This window comes from Solenopsis invicta, chromosome 12, assembly GCF_016802725.1.
Source record: "Solenopsis invicta isolate M01_SB chromosome 12, UNIL_Sinv_3.0, whole genome shotgun sequence".
NCBI lineage: Eukaryota > Metazoa > Arthropoda > Insecta > Hymenoptera > Formicidae > Solenopsis > Solenopsis invicta.
In genome coordinates, this window is record NC_052675.1 from 7,750,359 (window position 1) to 7,773,257 (window position 22,899).

General features: G+C 35.2%; 5 protein-coding genes and 1 long non-coding RNA gene across 14 annotated transcripts; 3 read left to right on the forward strand and 3 right to left on the reverse strand.

Annotated features, from left to right (window-relative positions):
- Positions 1-114: 114 nt before the first annotated feature.
- On the reverse strand, positions 115-3,556 carry LOC105196837. 4 transcript variants are annotated; one of them, XR_005576052.1, is made up of 7 exons: positions 3,040-3,556; positions 2,459-2,501; positions 1,116-2,276; positions 941-1,037; positions 692-791; positions 476-632; positions 115-412 (listed from the first exon to the last, which is right to left on the reverse strand). XR_005576052.1 is itself a non-coding variant. In XM_039456020.1 (6 exons), the coding sequence occupies exons 1-6, from the start codon at positions 3,143-3,145 to the stop codon at positions 571-573; spliced, it is 1,569 nt and encodes a 522-aa protein (XP_039311954.1). In that variant the 5' UTR covers positions 3,146-3,556; the 3' UTR covers positions 115-570. The 4 variants fall into 4 exon arrangements, 2 of the variants coding, with proteins under 2 accessions (XP_039311954.1, XP_039311955.1); XR_005576053.1 differs by having other exon boundaries at positions 115-409; positions 472-632; XM_039456020.1 differs by having other exon boundaries at positions 115-632.
- Positions 3,557-3,728: 172 nt separating this feature from the next.
- LOC105203480 (cyclin-dependent kinase 12) lies at positions 3,729-16,462 on the reverse strand. 6 transcript variants are annotated; one of them, XM_039456016.1, is made up of 11 exons: positions 16,075-16,461; positions 13,543-15,085; positions 12,176-13,422; positions 11,663-12,090; positions 11,147-11,343; positions 10,864-11,068; positions 10,521-10,789; positions 10,232-10,402; positions 5,193-5,499; positions 4,898-5,018; positions 3,729-4,829 (listed from the first exon to the last, which is right to left on the reverse strand). In XM_039456016.1, exons 2-11 carry the CDS (start codon positions 15,075-15,077, stop codon positions 4,543-4,545), a joined length of 4,767 nt encoding a protein of 1,588 aa, XP_039311950.1. In that variant the 5' UTR covers positions 15,078-15,085; positions 16,075-16,461; the 3' UTR covers positions 3,729-4,542. The 6 variants fall into 6 exon arrangements, 4 of the variants coding, with proteins under 4 accessions (XP_039311950.1, XP_039311952.1, XP_039311951.1 ...); XM_039456018.1 differs by lacking the exon at positions 16,075-16,461 and adding an exon at positions 15,778-15,919; XM_039456017.1 differs by lacking the exon at positions 16,075-16,461 and adding an exon at positions 15,511-15,650.
- LOC120359215 lies at positions 5,382-5,807 on the forward strand. The gene is made up of 2 exons (XR_005576054.1): positions 5,382-5,522; positions 5,601-5,807. It is a non-coding gene; the product is annotated as an uncharacterized LOC120359215 (long non-coding RNA).
- Positions 16,463-16,789: 327 nt separating the features above from the next.
- Positions 16,790-17,475, forward strand: LOC105203481 (splicing factor 3B subunit 5). The gene has a single exon (XM_011172281.2). It carries the CDS (start codon positions 16,951-16,953, stop codon positions 17,206-17,208), a length of 258 nt encoding a protein of 85 aa, XP_011170583.1. The 5' UTR covers positions 16,790-16,950; the 3' UTR covers positions 17,209-17,475.
- On the forward strand, positions 17,283-19,526 carry LOC105203482 (cytoplasmic tRNA 2-thiolation protein 1). The gene is made up of 6 exons (XM_011172283.3): positions 17,283-17,599; positions 17,701-17,932; positions 18,013-18,131; positions 18,299-18,487; positions 18,572-18,779; positions 18,888-19,526. The coding sequence occupies exons 1-6, from the start codon at positions 17,552-17,554 to the stop codon at positions 19,094-19,096; spliced, it is 1,005 nt and encodes a 334-aa protein (XP_011170585.1). The 5' UTR covers positions 17,283-17,551; the 3' UTR covers positions 19,097-19,526.
- LOC105203483 (mitochondrial E3 ubiquitin protein ligase 1) lies at positions 19,517-21,309 on the reverse strand. Its single transcript, XM_011172284.3, has 5 exons — positions 20,982-21,309; positions 20,684-20,889; positions 20,394-20,578; positions 20,043-20,247; positions 19,517-19,951 (listed from the first exon to the last, which is right to left on the reverse strand). The coding sequence occupies exons 1-5, from the start codon at positions 21,084-21,086 to the stop codon at positions 19,624-19,626; spliced, it is 1,029 nt and encodes a 342-aa protein (XP_011170586.1). The 5' UTR covers positions 21,087-21,309; the 3' UTR covers positions 19,517-19,623.
- Between the last annotated feature and the right edge of the window lie 1,590 nt (positions 21,310-22,899).

The following is a 22,899-nucleotide window of genomic DNA, read 5'->3' on the forward strand; positions in this document are numbered from 1 at the left end:
ATATTCTATCATGTTATATAATTGTATTATATTATCATATATAAGTGTAAACATTTAATATTTATTTTTATTACACAAAATCTTTATTTAGAGAAATAGAAATACATGATACACTTTTATATCTTAAATCAATAATATATTTAAAATATATAATCATTACATAAGATTATTCTGGAAAATTATTAAGTATAAAGAACTGCTTTCATCCTGTAATCTCCCTCCCTTCTTTCGTTATTATTTAAATTTATTCTGAACTTGTTGCAATCTCTAATTTTTCTCTTATTTAATTAAATTATGTAGAAATGTCAAGATAATTGCAACAAACACATTGCTATAATAATTTTATTTGTATACATATATATTGTAATAATGGATGGCTTTCCAACAAGCAACACATAGTGACACAGTGCGACTGTGTCCATTAGTGTGAGAGAGATTTTAGTTGTCTCACTCACACTAATGGACACAGTGTCGCCTGTGTTGTTTGTTGGAAAGCACCCAATATCTCTGTCCTATACATATGTGAGTCACATTAAAGTCTTGAAAAGCAGATTCGAATGATAACACATTTCATCTTGTATCTTGTCGATAAGTGGACGATAATGTTTCAGGAAATTCTGGGTCCCAAAAACCTTGAAAAAAAATTATATTTTAGTAACATAAAAAATAATGATAAAATCAAGTATTATACCTTCTGGTGTCTTTGGCCTCTCATATTGGTGACGATGCCGCGAGCATTGATTCCTTCGTTTTTGTAATTCTTCTTTTGACAGTGACAAATTCTTATAATACTAAAAATCAAATAATATAGTAAATTTTTAAAATAAAACATTGTATTTATATATTTATATATATATATATATATATATATATATATATATATATATATACAAATTTCATTATGTATTTCATTTAACTATATTATTAATATTGCATTTACTTCTCTGCATTCCCAGCAATCCCAACCATTTAATTTTTCTCTATCAGTTTTACATCGCATATTAAGTTTCTCAACCTCTACCCTTCTTTTTGGCAATCTGTAAGTAATATTTTCATCAAATAATAAAATCAATTAAAAGCTATTTATATTACCACAATCGTTAAGTGATATTTACACATTCAATTTATCCAATAACATTTTTTTTTTAGGTGGCTTGTTTTCTGTATCATTCAAGTTTAGATTATCCATATTATTTCTACTTGCAGCTTGTTCTGCAGGCAAATAAAAGGTTTCGTCTTCAGAAGCAAAATCATTTCTAAGATTTTGTAACTCATTTATTAATAATTGATCTTTCTTTTGAACTTCAATAGATTTTTTAACTTGAATATTGCTCTCGTTATGCATTTTTATTGGTGAAAAATAACTTGTCTCGACTTTATGTTGTAATGTACCAACTGCAGTATCAATGAAAGATTTATCATCTTTCATTTGCATAGAATTATGTTTAGTAAAAGGACATAACTTAATATCTGTTATCTTTGAAACAGCACTAGGACCAAGATTCTGGCTAGGATATTTATCTTTACTTGGAGAAATTTTTATCATGTGCTTTGTAGGAATCTTCTTCTTGAATTTTAAACACCGTTTAGCTTTTGATGCAATATTTTTCTGTGTAGGACTAATTTCTATCACATCATCAGAAATTTCACTAGTATTATTTACAGAGTTATTTTCAATAACAACTACATCTGCCGTAGAAATGTCTTGAATAAAATTCTGTTGCACATTATGTATCATACTAGTTGACTTATATTTATCTACATCTGAAGACACTACTATCTTTTCATTATTCCTAATTGGATGAAATATAAGTCGAGATTGTTTCATTCTCTTTCCACTTGGCAAAAATGTAGTTTCTACATGGTGTGTTGTACTAATTTCTAATTTGTGGTTATCCTTTGGAGGAACTTTTTCACTGCTATGATGTGGCTTCATGTCTGAGGTTGGCGTTGAGTTGCCTACTGCTTTAGATGAACGCATCAATTTTTTTGCAGCATTGCTGCCAGTTTTTAGAAATGTTCTAGAGAATACTGGACTTCTTGGTGGACTAACTGGATTATTTTCATCGGCATCTTTGTACGAAGATTCACTTGCATCTGACGGATTAGTTCTCGTATTGCAATTAAAATTAATATAATTTGTATTTAACGTGTCTGATTCCACTAATCGAAAACTATTGCTTCCTTGCACATTGGGATTAGTAAAATGTTGGAATATTGCTTCGTCTTTTATTTTTGTACAAGATGTATCGATCGTCACTTGGGACAAAGAATGCCTACAAAATCATATGTATACATATAAGTATGAGTGTGTGCATCTGCATATAGATGCACACATGCATACTAATAAAATATTACCGTTCCACGGAAAGACAAAGAGAGAGAGGGAGAGAAATGTGTTAAATTCAATTTTAATTTATATATAAATCATATTAATAAATAATATATATAAACTTACGCATTACATTTTTCTTGCAATTTTATATAATCTTCCCATAAATCTGTAAAACAAAACAATTTTTCGATTAATTATATAAAACGCTTACCAATTGTACATTAATTGAATATTCAAATTTTCGCTAAAATAGGTAAACAATGTTTTTAATATATAATTGCGTTTTAGAGTAGATAGATAGATAGAGTAGATAGAATTGTCTTTAAAAGGCAACAAAATAAACATATTTAAATTTTGGCGCTCTTTCCAATATTTGGTTCTAGGAAATTTTATCAACATAGTACGAATATTTACTAGCAGATAGCAGCATGAACCAAATATTTTGCGCCTTCTGTGTACTTAGTTCCTTCTGTTATTTCTAGAGGGCAGAAATTGTTTACGAAAGTTTCCAAAGTGTTTAAAGGTTTATATAACTCCAAAGTTTATAAATTCTATTACTTCCAAAATATGTAATTTGCGCGTGTGAAACGATGTAGAAATTAAACATTGTAAATATTATCTTTTTTTTTTAATATTTGAGCACTCCTATAATATTCATTAAGGAAAAAAATAAGTATAGCTGATAAAGTATTTTATATACCTACTTTGATAGTGTTGAAATGCTTTTTGCAAGATTTCACTGTAGCTCTCTATCGCTTTTTTCGCTGTTTCGTTATGTATCAAACATTTAAACTGCAAACTCACTGACATCGTTAACGGAGTATGCTTATATCCGTTTCGGAGCAACACGTGTAGCTACGCTGCTGCTTCTTTGGTGAATGTTCGCAAAATGTCGTAAATTATTCTCGAAAAGTCGTAATTGCACGAATACGAATTATTCTGATTTATTTTTAATATTTGTATTGTATGTATATATTGTCAATTATGCACCAACGCGCGACGTTTCGACACACTCCGCCATAACAGCAATAACAGTAAGTTATCTGGCGTTTCTCATACAATACACATATGTATGAGTATGCACACATATCTACGGTATGTATACACATGATGACATGAAAAGTTAGGTGCTCAGGATCGTCTGTTTGTAGGCACCAAAAGTATAATTTGGAATAATTTTTCAAATTTTACAGAGAAAGATAAAAATACCTCTGGGAGCCATAAAAATATTCATATAACTCTCATCAGTTGGAAAATACATGTACACAGAACATATATATATATATATATATATATATATATATATATATGTGTGTGTGTGTGTGTGTGGTATCCATACATATATTATATGTGCGTATAGACGTTTTATTATAATTTGATAAGCCTTGAGAGATTCTTCTGTCGCGACATCTTTATTATATATCCTTAGCATATATGTACATTGTATATTGTAAATACGTTCGTAATAAATAAGCACTAGTATCTTATATAAAAAATCTTAAACAATAAATAAATATTCACATTTTGTCTTACTGTTGTTACACAAATTTCTCGACGTTTCCTCGTAGCATCATCTAATTTCTCTTGAAAATAAATTTTTTCGTGAGATTAAAATAAAATGAAAACCTCTTTCGCATCGAGCATCTCATAAACAAAAGTCTTTCTTTTCTTTCATCAGAATGAAAACAAGCATCGGAGTCAAGCTCTCGTTTAGATTCAGCTTCTTACACTCGCAATATATAAGTATATACACATGTGTATCACAGACCTTTCGTAATGATGCAAAAAAGAAAATTAGAGAATATTCTTCAGCGCACATGACTGATTGAGGAATAACTTGGAAATGATTGTATCATTAGTAATTTAGTATGTATTATGATAACTATAATACCATTGTCATTGGGAGAGAAGTCATTCTAATTAAGTATTTGATCGCATATCGTACAATTATACACTGAACGTGCACTTAGAACTAATGGAGTGGTGATAATGGAGACTATAAACAAATCGATGATATGATCATACTATCTCTCTCTTTCTCTCTATTTTTCTTTCTCTCTCTCTTTTGCTCTGTCACTAGCATAATTTGAAAAATAGCGATTTATAGATTCTTTCTGATTTCACACATACACGCGCGCACGCACCCACATACATACACAACATACACAGGATACGGTCATGTGCCGTATGACGACTATGTAAAATCATTACGAACTAAAAGTGGATTGTTGCGAGGAAGTCGAGGGCAGGAAAAGATTCTGCGCCAGGTTGGGCTGCCCGGGCAGTTTATTTGACGGCAATCGGCCGATAGCGGACGCAGAAGTAGCGGGATTATAAATGTTATCCAGACTGTGATACGATATAAGCGCCGACAGAGCATTCCGAACACCAACAGTGGCCAACTGGGACCATCTCCCGTGAGAGCTCACAGCATCATCGCCGGCATACACTGCGTGTGCGTCGAAATTACTTGGCATGTGTGGCGTGTTCGTATCTGCAAGATAAATTATATAGTCAATAGCAATGTCACTACAAAGGATGTGAATGCCGGGAGTCACAAACCTAGAAGAGGCGGGTTCAATATGGGAAGATGAGGATCCAGTTGTCCACCTGGTCGAGCATTCGCGACGAGACGAAGCTCCGCGCGTAGATCAGCTAACAATTGTATCACTTTCGGATCGCACTGTAAATATTATGCATATTAACAGAAGAAAAATTTATCTACTATTGATAAATATAAAAAAAAAAAAAAAAAAAAAATATATATATATATATATAAAATTAATGTTACATGAAGCAATTGTCATAACTAAGATACGAGATATCTTTACATAATAGAATCTCTTTACATAATTACCTCATTCTGATCTAACCGCAAGGAGAGAAGATCGTCAACTCTAATCGGTTTTCCCTGATTCAAGGCATTCGTGAGAATCATCAGTCTCCGGGCAAGATTATCTTCAGTACACATGTCCGATTGATTATCTCCCTTTAGATTTGACTGCGGTTTAATGGACGGTGAAGTGTTGAAATAATACGATGGCGTAGACACTACGTACGGCCCGCTCTGATTAAACAAATTATCTTCACCATAATGAGATTCCGCGCCAAGTCTACTTGGGTGCGAGTTATAGCCTGCTTCCATCTTTAATCGTTTAGAGGACCTGTAACAAAGTTACAGACATGTGTGAGTATTCAATAAGTACTACTTCAACATAACAAACGAATATACACAATGAATACAATGATATTAATTCACTTGCAGACAGAGAGAGAGAGAGAGAGAGAGAAGAGAGGGAGGGAGAAATTCATTCCTGATGAAAAATTACTGATGATATTTTATAAATTTCAATAACAAATTATAAATTATAAAACTTTTTCAACAAAAGATTTATGAACATTATATTTAACTTGATTATTAATATTGTTGCATTGTACTTAATAGCCTAAATACATAAAAAAATTAATGAAAGATCATGCAACTACTAAGCCATACAAGCATGACTTAAAGCAAGCCCAATTACATATGCATATTACATATTAAATTTATACACATACACATGCACATATCGTATTAATATAAAGATATAATCGTAAAATTGTATTTATTGTTTACTTATATGTAACTATCTTGTAAAACAATGAAGAAGAGCAAAGTATTTTCTCTTCATTGCGAGTTAATGCATCGCTCAACATAGATCCTATATTATATAAAACAATATTATGGATGTGAGAATATTATGATCGCTATTTTGATTATTATATTTGGTTAGCAAAGCTCAAGCACATGGATGGTTATTGATTCATATACTTGGTAGATATGAGTCAATAAAATTGGACACTCCGGACGTAAACACGTATTGAGATTTGGAACTTTCATTACCTATTATATATTCTTACAAGTGCTACAAAATTTGTCCATCTATTATTCAGCCACAATTATATTATCTCCTGAAACATAATTTTCTCCTATTAGATATTATACCAACTGTCCTGTCTACAATTTTTTATCCTAAATCATATATCTCAGTCCCCTTTCTACATATTCCACAATACAGATTATGATATAATCACACAAACGTGTCAATATCTTTGTAGCAATCACTATTATATGTCTGAATAATTTAAATACATTTTTTTTCTTATACAACATGTGTGTGCGTGTATGTGTGTAACGTATAAGTATATATAAACGATATACGTTTATGTATTGTATATATACATATAAATCTATTTTTATAAATTATCCTTATTAAAATTTGGATCCTTATGGGTGTTTTGCATTTGGTAACACAAGTCAATACAAATAGTTGTTCTATCTTTTTGATATTCAATGAGTAATAAAAATAGTTCAATACTTGTGTCACTGAATGAAAAGCACTGTATATATTTTTACTACATTATTATAATGCATTATCTCGTTTATTATTTACGATTGACAATCATATTTTATATATTAATAATGAAACATTCGTTACCAATATGAATAAAAACATATTTTTTACCCTTATTCGTATAAACTGATTTAGAAAAAATGTTGGAAGGTTATATTATTTAAAAGAGAGAAAGATGATCTTATAAATTAATATCAAACATTATAATTTGACTAATATAAGTTATTTTCAAAGTTTAATTATTTTTTTACACTAGAAGAACAATTTTTTATTATCAATGCATCAGATAAATCATAGAATAAATATGTAATTTACAAATTATTATATTATCAGATTTCACGCACTTAGATTCCTAATAAAAGTTGTACGTAAAAACATGTGACATATTTTGAAAGACTATATTTTCCAAATCATTTTACATCATTATTTATAAATCTATGATATATATGTATATATATATATAAACATTTTATTATGAATATACTCTGTATTGATAGAGGTTCATCTGCATCTCTTACATCATACACTTTTTCCACAGAATACATTATAGTGTAAAAGATTAAATGTTCAGTTTTAATTTTTAAAGCATTTTTCGAATAAAATTACAATGTGAACATTGTGTTGATACTGTAATCTATTGGCTTATTAAGAACGTCGCAAATTACACAAAGATCATAATTTTATAGTTTTTCACATGTAATTTTTTTCAAACCTCATGGGATAAATACATATCCTTTACTATATTTTTTTTCTTTTAAAAACACGAGGAATAAATTAAGTTATTTAATTTATATTAATATTGTCACACAAGTGTATATAAGGTGTGTCAAGAGATATGATAAACTTTGGTATATAAAAACGATTTTGTTATATCTCTACCTTTTCTATATGCTTATTTTACATACTCATAAACACGCAATTATATGTGTGCACATATAATAGCATAGAATACATATACAAAAACAAAACGCTCAGTATGTGTATATGTACGTATGAGATAACTTACGATATTACGATAAAGACACTCGAGAGTAATTTCTATTATTGTGCAAAGAAAAGCACATACATACATACATATATATATATATATATATATATATATATATATATATGTATGTATGTATGTATGTATGTATGTATTTAACAGTATATCACAAATACATATAAATTATACAATGTTCAATTTTTTAAATTCTACTTACTGAAAGTTTTCATTTGTTACTACAAATATAATAAACATTTTAATATTCATTTTATGCCTTTTTCATATGTATACTTTTGTATTATTTAATTCACTAGTGGAGAAACATGATTTAAATATTATATATTAAAGAAATGAAACATTCAATTTACTTGCTTTTATTTCTAAAAAAAAAAAAAAAAATAAATAGCGAAAAAAGTTATACGTGTCAAAATATTTGTGGAATAAGTAGAGAGAGAAACGGTAACATATATTTTTTATGATTATTTTACATATATGAATCTGTAAATACTAACAGATAAGTATTTTTCATGATAATTGTCGAGTGCTGCTTGCTAGACTTTTTCAACAGATACTAGTACATAATATATAACAATAAAAATAAAAAAAATATTACAACTTAAAAAAATCATATAATAAAATATTTGATATCGTTAAAGATTCATTCACTGCTCATGAAAACATTTCAAGTAAATGTTTTTGAGTATGCTTAAATATATTGCAGCATTCGAATATTATTTTACAATATTGCTATGATATTACATTAGGAAACATCCGAAGACTGAATTTTATCGTAAAAATAGTATCAGTTAAAGTAACGCACATGCAAAAAAAACATATGTAAATACTAAATAAATACACAATGGTTCGCCATTTGTATTTTATGAGAAACTCATCATTATTATCTATAATACGAAATCATTAAATTGTGATACAAGGCTAGGGGATGATTAAAGTATAAATGTACGCCGAAAATGTTTGAATAAATGAATATTTGAATAAATTGGATTAATGATAAATAAAAATAACAGAAGGTTAACATCTTCACGATTTTAATCTTGATCTTCTCATATTCGTCTTCTTCGGTCTTCCAAAGCAGCATATCCTGTGTATTTTGCCTATATATTTACATTATAGAGCCTTACAGCTCATCTATTTGTACAGATTGTTTTACGCTCTACTTATAGATACCTAAGGTCTTTTCGCGAAAAACAGCAAGGAGAAATCACGTTGATGTGACCTGTATATTTATTTACAATCGTTATTTCTTTCAACCATTTTGCCACTTGTATGTTTGAATATGAACACAAACATACGTTTATACAGAGATGATATAAATCAATCTCTAAAAGTACCTAAATCAGTATGCATGTGCGCAAAAATTATATACGAATATTTCTCATTTCGATATATTAACGTGAGCGCATGCATTATATTCTTTTTGTGGTACATATATGTTGATGTGTACATTTATTTATAGTAAAGTCCTATATACATGTACGTTTTCCTTTCGTATATTGACGAGATATGTACACATACTTAAGCAAATTAACTAAATAAATTGATAATTTAATTTTTACAATCGTCCTTATAAACGAATGGTAGACTGAATCACAGTGATTACTAGGATATGTATACCTTCTTCTTGTATATAGGTCGTACGTTATGAATGACGATTATTAGGCATACATATAGAGGATTATAATAATAAAGTATTTTAATAATCATTTCTATAATCCTTGTAAAATGGTTCACTATGGACAATAATTAACCCTTTAGCTGCAAATGTATATACTTTACAGTCATGTAAAGTATACAACTTAAATGTTATATAACTGAAATTGAAAACTTTGTAGTAGAGGACTACAGAAGAGATTATACTCACTATTAATTTATTACATCATTTTATATTAAATCAGTATGAAATTAATAAAATTGAGTTATATTGTTTATGAACTTTATTTGATTCCAAGTCTAAAAAATTTTTCGTAGCGCAGCCAAAGAGTTAATAAAATGGTATATAAACATGATTATGATAAAATATTATCATCGAGGCACGTTGTGTATGCCCTGAAAAATACACATTTAAGTATATCTCACACAGTCTATTGAATCAATCGTTTAAGAATAAACAATCTCTGGAGAGCGAAGCCACGAACAGAGAAGGGTGTTTCGTGCTTCTATTTTCCATTGATCTGCATTATTGCCATCGTCGTGTTCGAACGACTGTGAACGAAACTAAAATTAACTCGTTGATTCATTAGGTTGACAGAAGGGAAGGTCGGCATGCAAATGAGAATTAGAAGGAACATACAGAAATACTACTATAACATTTTCTTTTCGATGTCACTTATCACAAGAAATTCATTATTCGAACAATGCATTTCACTAAAGAAAATAAATGCCAAGCACAACTGTCGTACACAGCCATCTACGTGTATAAGCAAATTAATTCTTGATTGGCATCGAGACGTATGTCTCAGTAGCTCGTAAATTCGATTTCTTTACGGCTTTACTCACCCCCCGACATCTGACAGATCATCCTTGTTGGGACCTCCTTTATTCGGAAAGGGAAGGAGAGGAGGCAACTTTGCTGCAACACTCTCTTGTTGTTCCCGTAATAAGCGTTTTCGCTTTTTACTCCAGAGTTCATGACAATCTTGCCAAGTCGGAAGTTGTGGTGCTGGCATCCTGATATATCGTGAAAGTGCATAGTAATGTATTTTATAAATAAGATTTGAACGAAGAAACATATGTATACAAACACACATGAAAAGCCGACACAAGAAAATGCAGAAAGATAACATACTGTTCGGGCTGAACGTTTTTTAACCAAGCACTCTTAAGTGCATCGGCTGCCGTTATTCGCTTCTCAGGATCCAATTCTAACATTTTATCCAGAAGATCCAAGGCTGCTCCTGGCATAAATGCGAAATCGTCCCTTAGACGTCTTCTATGCTGTTTTTTTGGCTTAAGTGTATGCCAGTGTGGTAGTTTTATCACAGAAGGCCAAACAGCGGGAGTAGGTGTCCCACAAATTCTCGAAATCATCTCCAGTTGCATCATATCTACGTTGGCCTGATAAAAAGTTACCAATATTAATAACAAATTAATTTTAACTGTTTTTTTCAACTTAAAGAGGTGGTTACTACCTGAAATAAAGGCTTCTTGGAAAATAATTCTCCCAAGATACATCCGCAACTCCAGACGTCAATCGCAGGCCCATAACGTTCCTCTCCCAACAAAAGTTCAGGGGGTCTGTACCACAAAGTAATCACTTTATTGGTGTACGGCCTTTGTCTGTCTTCTGCGTTATAAAGTCTTGCCAATCCGAAGTCAGCCAATTTAACCTCACCCCTATTAAAATTGTACATTATATTATATTAAGAAATTGTAAGAAATATTTATAACATTCAGTAGATCGCGTATATATACTTGTTGTTCATCAATATATTTGAGCATTTGATATCCCGATGTAGAAAATTCTTGCTGTGACAATAATTTAAACCATCTAACAACTGCTTCATGATACTAGCGTTATTCATCTCATTGAAATCCACCATGCCTGATTCCAGCAGACCCATCAAGTCATGGTCCATGTATTCGAAAACTAGATAAAAGGAACCTTTATCCTAAAACACAAAAAAAACACGCAATTAATTGATTGTGCAAAAATTTGCAAATCAACAAAATTACTCCACACTCTATTAGTGATGTTTGTCGGTATGTTAAATCACTGAAAAATAGTAAATAATTGAAGATAATAAAATTAACAAGACAAATCGAGTTACATCTATTTAACGCATAATAGAAAATTTGCTCATTCTCTTTGTACGTGAGCACAATATCGTGTGCGCAACATGTCGCTACATCAGATTATTCAACAAAATTCTTGTTAATCAATAAAGAAATAACAAATTTTCTATAATACAACCACAATTAAAAAGGTACCTTTCGGAAATCCAGAGCATCTTGTTTGTCAGTGACAATTTCTCTAAGATTAACAATGTTTTTGTGATTTAGCTGTCGCAAAATCTTTATTTCTCTGACTGCCGTAATGGGAAAGCCTTCCTTCTCATTTTCAAGTCGGACTTTTTTCAAAGCTACCATCACGCCGGATCGTTTATCTCGTGCCTTATACACCTGTCCATATGTACCCTCTCCGATCTGCGCAATGAATTCGAACACATCGACGCATCGTTCGCCCCAATCCTTGCCGCCAGAAGCCGACATGGGAGCATGGCAGTTTCGCGATCCTCTGCGTTTCAATATTTTCGGTCTTTTCAATTTCGGTTTTGGTGCCACTCGTTCAACCTTCAAGCGCGGTGGCGTTGCGTTTGGATCATCCTCACCGCTCAAGTCTTCCGAGCCAGGTACAACTACAGTTAAAATTAATTAGTTGTTATCAAGTAATAGCGGTTCGCACGTAAGTGCGAGTAAAGCTCGTCCGAAAATCAAACTCACCTGGTGGCATTGGCAGATCCTTGATACCCCTTTTCTGCAGTGGCTTTGTTGATGCCACTGACGGGAGTTTCAATTGCGCCTTGCTGGGAGGGCTCGGAGAACGGCTCGGTGGAGAATCTATGCTTTCCAAGTCATTCTGGTTAATGCCAGGTGGCAATGGTAATCTCTTCAGACTTTTGGTCGTGAACGTTACTATGGGAGGTTTTGGAGGATCCACAGATTTAAGTTGTACAAGATTATTAGGTGGATTAAACTTGGACATGATAGTGTTGGGCGCTGGAACAGGAATCGGTGGTGGTGGAACAGACATGTTGGGTAAAATCGGTGTAGGCGGAATTGGCGGCGGCACCACCGACATGGGCATAGGAGCGGACACTTGCGCCAGGCCCACCGAGTTCGACGATACGGATTCGGCGGATTGCGGCAGTGGTGGTGGCGGCGGCGGCGGTGGCGGCGGTGGTTGCTGTGGTTGTGGCTGTACTCCAGGAGTAGGAGCTGGGAAATTCGGACTGTGCGACACAACGATCGAACAACTGTTGGATTGCATCATCGATGACGGATTGGGCGAGGTGATGCTCGCGTGAGAAGCGAGTGGATTCATCGCAGTAGACATCGGATTAGGTAGCGGAACACTGCCGCATGGTTGTCCGGTTGTTGGTGGCAACGGTGGCGTTTTGCACGCTACAGCACCGTCGTCGCTCGTCGGAACGGGAATATCGGTGACGTCGAGCAGCACATTATCGCCAGTCTTCGCGCCAGCCTGCTCCTGCTTGTGATTTATCGATGTCGTTCTGTCCTTATTGTCAATGGAAGCTTTATTTTCGGAGGAGACGTTGCCACCGTCGCCGTCTTTCTCGTCGGTACTCTCTATGATTTGCACTTCGTCTTGATTTCCAACCTTTTCCTTTGCAGCCTGCAACTTCTTGTACGCCAACTCCCTCATATTACGGTCCTTGACGAGTTCCGCGAATAAACTGGTTTCGCTGATCTTGGCCTGTACTCGAAGATTTCGGGCGGTAATGCTCGACGGGCTTCTAGCACGAGACCTGTGAGGAGAAGGAGAGGGTATTCTAGGACGCGGGCTCTTCGATTTGAGTTTCCTCGAGGTCTTACTGCGGGACTTGCTGGGCGAGCGTGATCTCTTTGGAGTGCGACTTCTTCTGGGACGCGAACGCGATCTCGAGCGAGACAGTTTTCGCCATCTCCCCGGACTGCGCGATCGCGATCGAGACAGAGGCAAGTGCAATCTAAAATGAGAAAAATGGGAGAAATTATTATTGTCATTAGGTAAGGGTAAGTTTATTTTAATAATACAAACAGACAGAGAGGAAAGGATCAATGCTCGTTTTTCTCACAAGCGTATATACCTTCCAGTGGTAGGACTCCTAGTTGATCTGGATTTCCGCTTGTCCCTTCTGTCTTTATCGTGAAGCCGATGACTACGTCGATCGGACTCTTCTCGTCTTCTACGTTTAGGGGAAATAACTCCGCTGTCCGTTCGTCGTCTATGACTACTTCCGGGACTCGGACTAAACTCTCGCCGTCTGACGGTGGCCGGGCTCGGGCTGTGCGGCCTCAGTCTGTGGAGCACCGGCGTAGGACTGAAATCTCTTCTTCGCGACGGTGGACTGTGATCCCTTCGTCTCGACGGTGGACTCAACGGGGGACTGTGCGGCCTCCTGCTGCGATTCACACCGACTCCTCCTCCTCCACCACCGCCACCGCCACCAATGCCGATGCCGATGCCGACGGTGGCGCTGCCACCGCCTCCGCCTCCGCCACCGCCACTGCTACCGCCACAGCCACCGCCACCGATGGGTCCAGGACTAACGCTGGGACGGCGCGTCACGTGGATACTGGGACTACGTTTCTGTCGATCGGGACTGTTGTGCTTCGGTGCTATGACGGTAATAGGGCAGGCCTTACTCATCAAGTTCTCCGGCGTCATGGCGCATGGAGGCATCAGAGGCGTGTGCGGCGATTCCATCTGTCCATGCGTCGACAAGAGAGACGGTGGGGTGACTACGTTTCGAGAGGTCTGCCGCGACATCTCCAGCTCCGCTGGATCGTCACTGGGATACCTCTGTTCGCGCGGCGTAGCCGGCGAGATGGGTGACATGTTGTCCTTGAGCGGCATCGGTGGTGATTCCGACCAATTAACGGAAGCGACAATCGACGGTTGCTTCTCGCGATTTGGACTCGAAACACCGACCATCTCCTCCTCAACGAGTACGCGATGTGGGCTTACGCTGTGAGAATGCCTCTTGGATTTTCTCTTCTTCTTTTTACCCGAATTCGACGACGGACTCAGACTTCTCTTCTTCTTTTTCTCACGTTTATGTTTCTTCTCCTTTCGTCGAGCGTATCGTCTCGATTCTTCTTCGTATTCCGGCGTCGCGCCATGCATCGCCGGCTGTTGTTGCTCGTTCGACAACGAGCCGTACCGTCTACTACTCGACGAGTGTCGATGCTGAACTGACGGCGACGGAGACAGACTGATGGGCGACGCTCCGAGAGCACGGACCGGGCTGCCGCCATAATATCGTCTTTGAAGGAACGATTCAGGTACTTCTCCGTCCGTGTAACTATTAGCACGACTATCCTCCGATTGTATCTCTCCCGCTTCAGGTTCCGACAGATCCTCGCTACTCACGTCGGAGTACTCAACCAATGGTTTTACCACAGATGAAGCTACAGTTGGAATTGTCTCGAGCGACTTGTCGCGCGAACGTTTCTTCTTCTTTTTCCCAGAGCTCTTGCTTTTGCCATGTCTTCTGTGTCGCTTGTCGCTCGTACCGTCAAAGCTGTGTTGTCGGTTCACGTCGCTGCTCGCACTGCCTCTTCTTCGTGAACGGAATCTCCCATTACGTTCAGCCCGTTCAATATCACGAGTGCTAGGCATGTCACCTACTGAAAATGAAATATTATTTAAGTATCTTTTTAGCACACTTTTACATGTACTGATAGATGCAACATTTTAAGCAAATAAAATACGCGAACGAGTGTATAAGTTTATTACACATCTTGGACACCATTTCATCACGCTCACACACGCACACACGGAAGATGTCACTAATAAATTTCGAAGGTATAAGATTTGTACAAAACTGTTTCGATAAATTTGATTCGTAGGAACGTGTATATACATTAGTTTTTTTTTTATTTACTTTTTTACTCAAGTAATTTTACATAAACTTATTATGTAAATAAAAGCGTAAGCTTAGAGGTATATTTGAGCCATCGCCGAGACCATCGCGCGAATAGAGAAAATATCAACAGGCAGGAACGAGGGGACGAGCGGTCGGCTTTCCTCTCCTCTCCTCCACCTGGCTTACCCTCCTAACATCGATGGAAACGCGATGGTCAAAAGTAACGTTATCGCTTAGACGTGGGGTCTCGACACTGTCTCGGCCACCACAGCAATAGCAGGTCTCGGGCCTTTCGAACTCGAGGCTGATTGTCATGGATATGTATGACACACACGCTTGCGACCGACAAACATGCACGTATGTGCACACACGCAGGCAGGTACGCACGCACGCACGCACACATCGGCAGAGTAGATGGTGTAGAGAACGATATCGTAAAAACGACGCGATTACCTTGCGAGCGAACGGTCGCGTTACGTTAACAAGTCGCGTCGCGCTCGCTCGGATCCAAGCCAGACGCGAATCGACGAGGAGCGAGCGGACGCGGACGGGAGAATCGGCGGTTGACGCGAGGTACGCGGAGCCACGAGTATCTCGAGCCAGCCAACACGACCGCCATTGCTCCTATACCTACACCCGCTCGCCGCCAGCGGACTCGCCCAGTTTCTTTTTTCCCCCGAGCTCGAGTCCGCCGAGCCGCGATGACCCGGACGAGAATTGTCGCGACGATAGATACGCGATCGTACTTACGTGCGATGTGTGTCCTGCAACGTCGCGACGAGCCTCGCTGTTCCTCGCATCAGGGTCCGAAACCAGAGCGTAACGAGACGATGAGAATGCGTAACGGTTACGTCCTTCCTCTTCGCGCAGTTTCAGCACGTAATTCGCGGACGACCGCGACGTCTCCGGCCAGAAATTTATCTCTCTCCCGATCGTACGGATCTCAGGCGATCATATTTTTATGATTCTACCGGCCGATCGCATCATATCTCATGTGTTTTCTTTCGATTGAATTCCGGCTCGCTCATAAAAGCCTAGCTCGATCGAATGGAAGCCATTAACCATTAGCACGTCGTGTCGTGGTCGTTCTGCCTAACGTAACGCCTTCGCCCTTCGCCGCCACACACGCGCGCTGCGATCGACGACTCTGCGGTGTCGCCGCGCCGCGGTCAATATTCGTACTTTGCGATAAACGTCTTCCCCCATCACTCCAAATGTATGAACACAAAAATACCCCAGCGCTGTCGCGCGAGTGTGGAACGTTCCGATTGGCTCACTTCAAATTTGACCTACTGCTCCAAAGGCAAGAACCAATCACCATCGATTGATGTGTATGTGTTGTATGTGTGCACCCGCAGACTGCTCGGCAACAAGCGACAACTCGGGCAACTGGCAATGAGCAGTTGCGCGTCTATATGCATCTCTCCACCCACCCTATGTTTCGTTAACCGTAGCGTCACGACATAACCTACAATAACCTAGAAAGAAAGTTTTTGCGAAAACGTTACGAAATTATGAAAAAAGACTCGAATACGAAAGAGATACGAGCAGCGTGATTGTTAATTCTATAATCAACGATATCTACTAAGGAAGGACGAGACCACGAGCAGTAATTAGCTCGAAAAGATGGGTGAGCGCTACAATATCCACAGCCAATTGGAGCATCTGCAATCCAAATATATTGGCACCGGACACGCGGACACGACGAAATTCGAGTGGCTGGTGAATCAACATCGGGATTCTTGCAGCTCGTATATGGGTCATTATGACTTGCTAAATTTCTTCGCAATCGCTGAGAACGAAGCCAAGGCACGAGTCAGATTCAATCTTATGGAGAAGATGCTGCAACCTTGTGGACCACCACCCGAGAAGCCGGAGGATTGAATTGCACCTTTGTCCCTCAACATTTTTTTTCTTGTGATAGAAACTCTTGTAATTCTCGAAAATAAAAAAGAACATTAACTTTTTATTATTTATTCAGATGTTTCAAGAAAATTTAATAAACTCGAGTGAATACTGGATTTTGATCAGTTAGATCAATTGATACATTATTTGTGAGCGTGTTACATTTTTACATCGCATATAAAACCATAAGTGACATTAATTGTGCTTGCGTTAACAAAAATACATGTACAACACGTTTTTATGTAATTTTACGTTATTTTAAAATAATTAACAAGATTTCATATTTTAGTATTAATAGTTATAAAAAAGAAAAAGTATCAAAATGCCTTCGCTCTGCTCTACAAAGTGTGGAAAAAATGCGATTTTAAAGGTAAATTTTTTTTTTCCTAATTATACTATATATCTAAAAATTTGTGTAATCTATTATCACCCTATATTAAATATCGATAAAATACATGTGTACATCTTTAGAGACCAAAAACTGGCGATACATTATGTAAGGAATGCTTTTTCTTGGCGTTTGAGACCGAGATTCACGATACTATTATAAATGGTAAATTGTTCAAACCTGGTGACAAGGTTGCCATTGGAGCATCAGGTGGAAAGGATTCCACTGTACTAGCATATGTTTTGAAGACTTTGAATGAAAGATACAAATATGGATTGGATTTGTTTCTTTTATCTGTCGATGAAGGAATCACTGGTAATATAATTAAAAATAATATCAATAAGTTATGTAACATAAAGAAAATATAATTTTATTTCTAAAATACATTATTTTAGGATACAGAGATGATAGCTTAAAGACTGTAGTACAGAATAGAGATGATTATGGCATTCCACTTAAAATCTTATCATATAAGGAACTGTATGGATGGACAATGGATTCTATAGTTGCAGAGGTAAAATAAAAGTAAACCTAAGCTATTGATTAGGCCTATTAAAAACTTGATTAATCTAGTAATTATCGCGATACAGGGTCAGTCTTGTCATTGTGCAAGTTGACACGAGACACAACCGTATGCCTTGAACTTTAAAATCCTACAAAAAAATGTTATTTATCTTTCAGATCGGTCGTAAAAATAATTGCACAGTTTGCGGTGTTTTCCGAAGACAGGCATTGGATAGAGGAGCAGCAATTTTGAAGGTGGATTGCATTGCAACGGGTCATAATGCGGACGATATCGCTGAAACAATATTAATGAATATCTTGAGAGGCGATATTGCCCGATTACATAGATGTACATCTGTTATTACTGTAAGAATATTATTGCATATATACCATCATATGTATTGTGTACATGAAATTACAATTTGATATCTATATTTTTATTTAATGTAGACTGGAGGTGCAGATTCCATTATGCGTTGTAAACCACTGAAATATGCATATGAAAAAGAGATTGTCATGTATGCATATTTTAAAAAACTTGTATACTTTTCCACAGAATGCATATATGCTCCAAATGCTTACAGAGGTTATGCACGAGCCTTTTTAAAAGATTTAGAGAAAATAAGACCTTCATCTATCATAGACATAATACATTCGGGTAAGAGAATATTTTAATATTACTATCCTACTGTACCTGCATTAATAATCTGTTGTATAATCTAAAAGTTACAAAAATAGTTAATATTATCTATTGGGCATGTACTAGGTGAACAGTTACAAGTAAATGATAATGTGAAAATGCCAGAGAGAAGAAATTGTGTCCGATGTGGATTTGTTTCGAGTCAAGAAACATGTAAAGCTTGTGTTCTTTTGGAAGGTTTGAATAGAGGACAACCAAAACTCGGTATTGGCAAATCTAATAAAGCTAAAAAAATAATGATGCATATAGATGAAAACAAACAAAGCTTATTATAGACAAAAACAAGCAAAGTGTAGATTGTTAAGATTTTTATGTATCTGAATATGTAACATGTGTACACACAAAATATATTTTTATAAAAATGTATCTTTTGCATACACATTTTTTCACTTGCTATTTGAAAAAAACATTCTGTGCTGTATTTAAAAATCTAATAAATTTTCAAAACATAGTTGAATTGCTACAAAGTAGAATTGCTAATTGGTGAATAAAATAAAAATAATTTATATTTTTGATGTTCGCACAATATGTTAATATATTGTACATTAAAAAAGAACAGTTCTGTAATCTTGTGCTCTTAATAATTATTGTAATTGGATGTACGTGTGTTATATATTGTTTTTAGAAATTAGGTTTTCATTTGTAAATAATAAAACTATATACATCTGTGTATGTGACAAATAAAGGAAACGGAATTATATGTAATAATATTATTTTAATCACAATCTTCATTTCCATAGTTTTTCTAGTATAATAAAAATATTTTTGTTATATAAAACATATTCACATATCAAAATAAAATTTATACTATATATGCCGCTGCTCTTTCAACGATTTGTGTTCTGCAAATCGGGCAATTATTATTGATACTAACTGAGCAATCTTCGCATATGCATACATGACCACAAGGTAGTAAAATAATTTCACGTGCATTTGTATTGCAGACTACACATATCTGATCTTCTCTAAGATCTCTGTCCCTGACTCTTTGTCGTCTTTCTTGACGAGATATTTCGAGCGACTGACGTAACTGATCTGCCAATCTTTGTTCTTGTTTATTCTTCCAATAGCGTCTCACCATAATTCCTCCGAGTACTAATCCAATTGTGCCACTCATTAAACAAAATATCCTAAATCATAAAGTTTATAAAATTACATAAATATAAATTTAATAATATATAGCAAATAATATTCTAATTATATCCACTACAATTTACTTGCCTATATATTTTTTTACGATCATCTAATTTCCGTATCAAAGAAGTAATTGACATGCTTGTTATATAAAAAGGAGATCCGTTTAACGGGGGTTGTAAAGTAAGATAATTGGATTCACTTTCCGACTTTGAAAGCTCACCTATCGCTGTAATAATTGAATCTTCACGCAACATTTTTTCTGTAGACTGTATACCACGTTGTCGCACTCCTACAAAATTGGATTACAAGTGCAAGTTTAATTGTTTCATATAATCATTGTCTATTAAAATATATATATATATATATATATATAAAATATACAAACACAAATGTATATTACATAATAAAAATAACAAATAGTTCTATTGCAATTACCTGTAAAGAATCCCCATACATGATCTGTAATTGTAGGTGCACTTGGTTGAAAATTGTCAGAAATTATATCCAAATCTAAAATGTCAGCGGACAATGGATCTGTTATTTCTACAGAGTACCATTTGTTTCGTAAAACAAATGGTACTGTATGATATACTTGCTGAATTGTTCGTTTTTGATCAGACCTATTAAGTTACAAATTGAATAATTTCAATAAAGTATATCGTCAAAATTATTGATACTTATAATGTAATCAAAATTGTTGAGAAAATTGTGATATATAATGTTACCAATAACCAGCAGACGTTCTTGCAACAACGTGTTCTCTGACACTAAGTTTCTGTATGACTCCGGTGACATCTTTTTTATTAATACTTTGCAACGATTCTCTCAATGGCTTCACGATTCCTCTAATAGCAATGTAATCTACTTTGTTATTTGAACTCTTATCCAGTAGACTTTCCAAATCTGTGCCAATGTCATGTAGCTCAACATTCTAAAAATGTATGGACATGTTTTAAAATTGACTTTAATATTTTTATTTAAATTACTAAATTTCAGAATCCAAGAAAAATTAATATCTTCTACCTTGATCGCCTTAATCGCATTCTTGTAATAAATAAACTGTTTCAGACAGATAGTGAATACAATAGTATCAATTCCGAACAAAAATATTTCACTAAAGTACTCCATGATTAAATTATGTTCTTGAATAGATTGTTGTTCTTCTTTACGTTGCTCCAATCTGCATTAATTCATTTGAACTAAGGTTAAACGCGTTCCGACACTCTGGATATCCATCCCGGAATATTTTTTAAATTGCAAAGAATCGAGAAAGAAAGAAAAAAAATGGGAGGAAGACACTAGTGACAGGTTATGTTCTGTAGTGCCAGGTCTGCCAATAGAGTCCTGAATAATTGTAAATAATCCATAGACATAGGATCTATAGACCGAGCATTCGAGGAGTGGGGACGTGAAAAACTAGAAAGAGATAGCAAGCTTTGGACCACTATTCTGTCTTTGTCTAATGACGCGCGTGGGGAATCTTCACTTGTTTTTTTTTTTTTTTTATATTTTGACGTCTACAAACGTAATAAAGAAACTGATAAATTTAACATTAATAAAACTAAGAATAAATGATTTATTTACTGAAAAGAAACATGCTTTTAATCAAGCTCCATTGATGGATCATAGAAATCAATTGATTTGTATTCTCTTAGAAAAGTTTTTCACTCTTTGTATACATCATTATGCTCCTTCTAAGAATAACAAAATTAGACAAATAAGATCTAAATTCACAAAACTCATTTTATTTAAAAATCAATAACATATATTATATATATAGATATATATAAAGATCAGCAGAGTTAATTTTTTTATTACTGTTATGCCAGGTGCTTTAAATGTTTATTCAATACTTTATTGTTTAAATTTTAATACACAATTTTACATTATATATAATTCTATATTTCGGTACTTTTTCCAATGCTTTTCAATTCCCCTTCATTCTTTTTTCACATTCACTTACATTTCCATTTTCTTTTTCCCTAACCTTATCGAGAGTTTCATTGCATTACCTTTACTGTACCCCCACGCGCGTCATTTGACAAAGACAAAATAGTGGTCCAAAACAGGCTATCTCTTTCTAGTTTTTCACGCGAGAACTTTACCCCCACTCCTCGAATGCTCGGTCTATAGATCCTATGTCTATGAAATAATCAGAGAAGCGCAAACTGATCCTAATATGTTGATTGGCTGACAGTAGCCATCAATCAAAACTGGATACATCAGAGAGGAACCTGAGAGCGGCCACGCCAGCCTTTTTCTTATAACGCTAAAATTCCCAGCGCACTAACGATGCACATTCTGGTCGGAATATGAACTAAAATTACATCCATTTTGCAACTCTGTCGATAAAAATGGTTCAAGTCTGTACTAAAATCATGTAGTGAGGGTACGGCTATCTCTATGGATATCCTCCTCTCTACTCCCCTCTCACCAAACACGTTTTCCGTGCTACGTTTAGGCCATAAAATTCAGAAAGAGGATTTCGGACGATTTCTGGGCAGGGACGTAGAGAGGCCAGAAAGCGCCCACTCTTTATAAAACGCCTACGTTTTTTTAATTTTGTTACAATGGCATATGCGTGCATACGCATGATTTACAAATGACAATACGCGCATTTAATATGACATAATAATAATAATAATAATAATAATAATAATAATAATAATAATAATAGTAATAATAATGTAATAAAAATGAATGAAATATATGGATACTTGAGTATTATTTTTATTCTCTAACTTACAAACGTAAAGATTATTGATCTGATTTTAATACAACCTTTCAACAGTTTTTACGAAATATCACGTAAAGATTAATCAAAACTTTACAAAAAAAAAATTAATAAAGAATTATATAATAATATACGATATAAGGTATTGAAGTGTTAATCAGTAAAGTAACGGATTTTAATCAAATTTTTCTCGATATTAATCTTTAT

Coding starts and splice junctions, on each gene's coding strand:
- LOC105196837 (XM_039456020.1), bottom strand. CDS start 3,145: ATGTCAGTGAGTTTGCAGTTTAAATGTTTGATACATAACGAAACAGCG. Junction 792..940: donor ATTGCTGGGAATGCAGAGAA/GTAAATGCAATA, acceptor TTTGATTTTTAG/TATTATAAGAATTTGTCACT. Junction 633..691: donor GAGGCCAAAGACACCAGAAG/GTATAATACTTG, acceptor TTTTTTTTCAAG/GTTTTTGGGACCCAGAATTT.
- LOC105203480 (XM_039456016.1), bottom strand. CDS start 15,077: ATGCCTAGCACTCGTGATATTGAACGGGCTGAACGTAATGGGAGATTC. Junction 11,069..11,146: donor AATATATTGATGAACAACAA/GTATATATACGC, acceptor CAATTTTAATAG/GGGTGAGGTTAAATTGGCTG. Junction 4,830..4,897: donor ATTGAACCCGCCTCTTCTAG/GTTTGTGACTCC, acceptor TTTATCTTGCAG/ATACGAACACGCCACACATG.
- LOC105203481 (XM_011172281.2), top strand. CDS start 16,951: ATGGGTGAGCGCTACAATATCCACAGCCAATTGGAGCATCTGCAATCC.
- LOC105203482 (XM_011172283.3), top strand. CDS start 17,552: ATGCCTTCGCTCTGCTCTACAAAGTGTGGAAAAAATGCGATTTTAAAG. Junction 18,132..18,298: donor TGGATTCTATAGTTGCAGAG/GTAAAATAAAAG, acceptor TTTATCTTTCAG/ATCGGTCGTAAAAATAATTG. Junction 18,488..18,571: donor GATGTACATCTGTTATTACT/GTAAGAATATTA, acceptor TATTTAATGTAG/ACTGGAGGTGCAGATTCCAT.
- LOC105203483 (XM_011172284.3), bottom strand. CDS start 21,086: ATGGAGTACTTTAGTGAAATATTTTTGTTCGGAATTGATACTATTGTA. Junction 20,890..20,981: donor ATGCGATTAAGGCGATCAAG/GTAGAAGATATT, acceptor ATACATTTTTAG/AATGTTGAGCTACATGACAT. Junction 20,248..20,393: donor TGTATGGGGATTCTTTACAG/GTAATTGCAATA, acceptor CCAATTTTGTAG/GAGTGCGACAACGTGGTATA.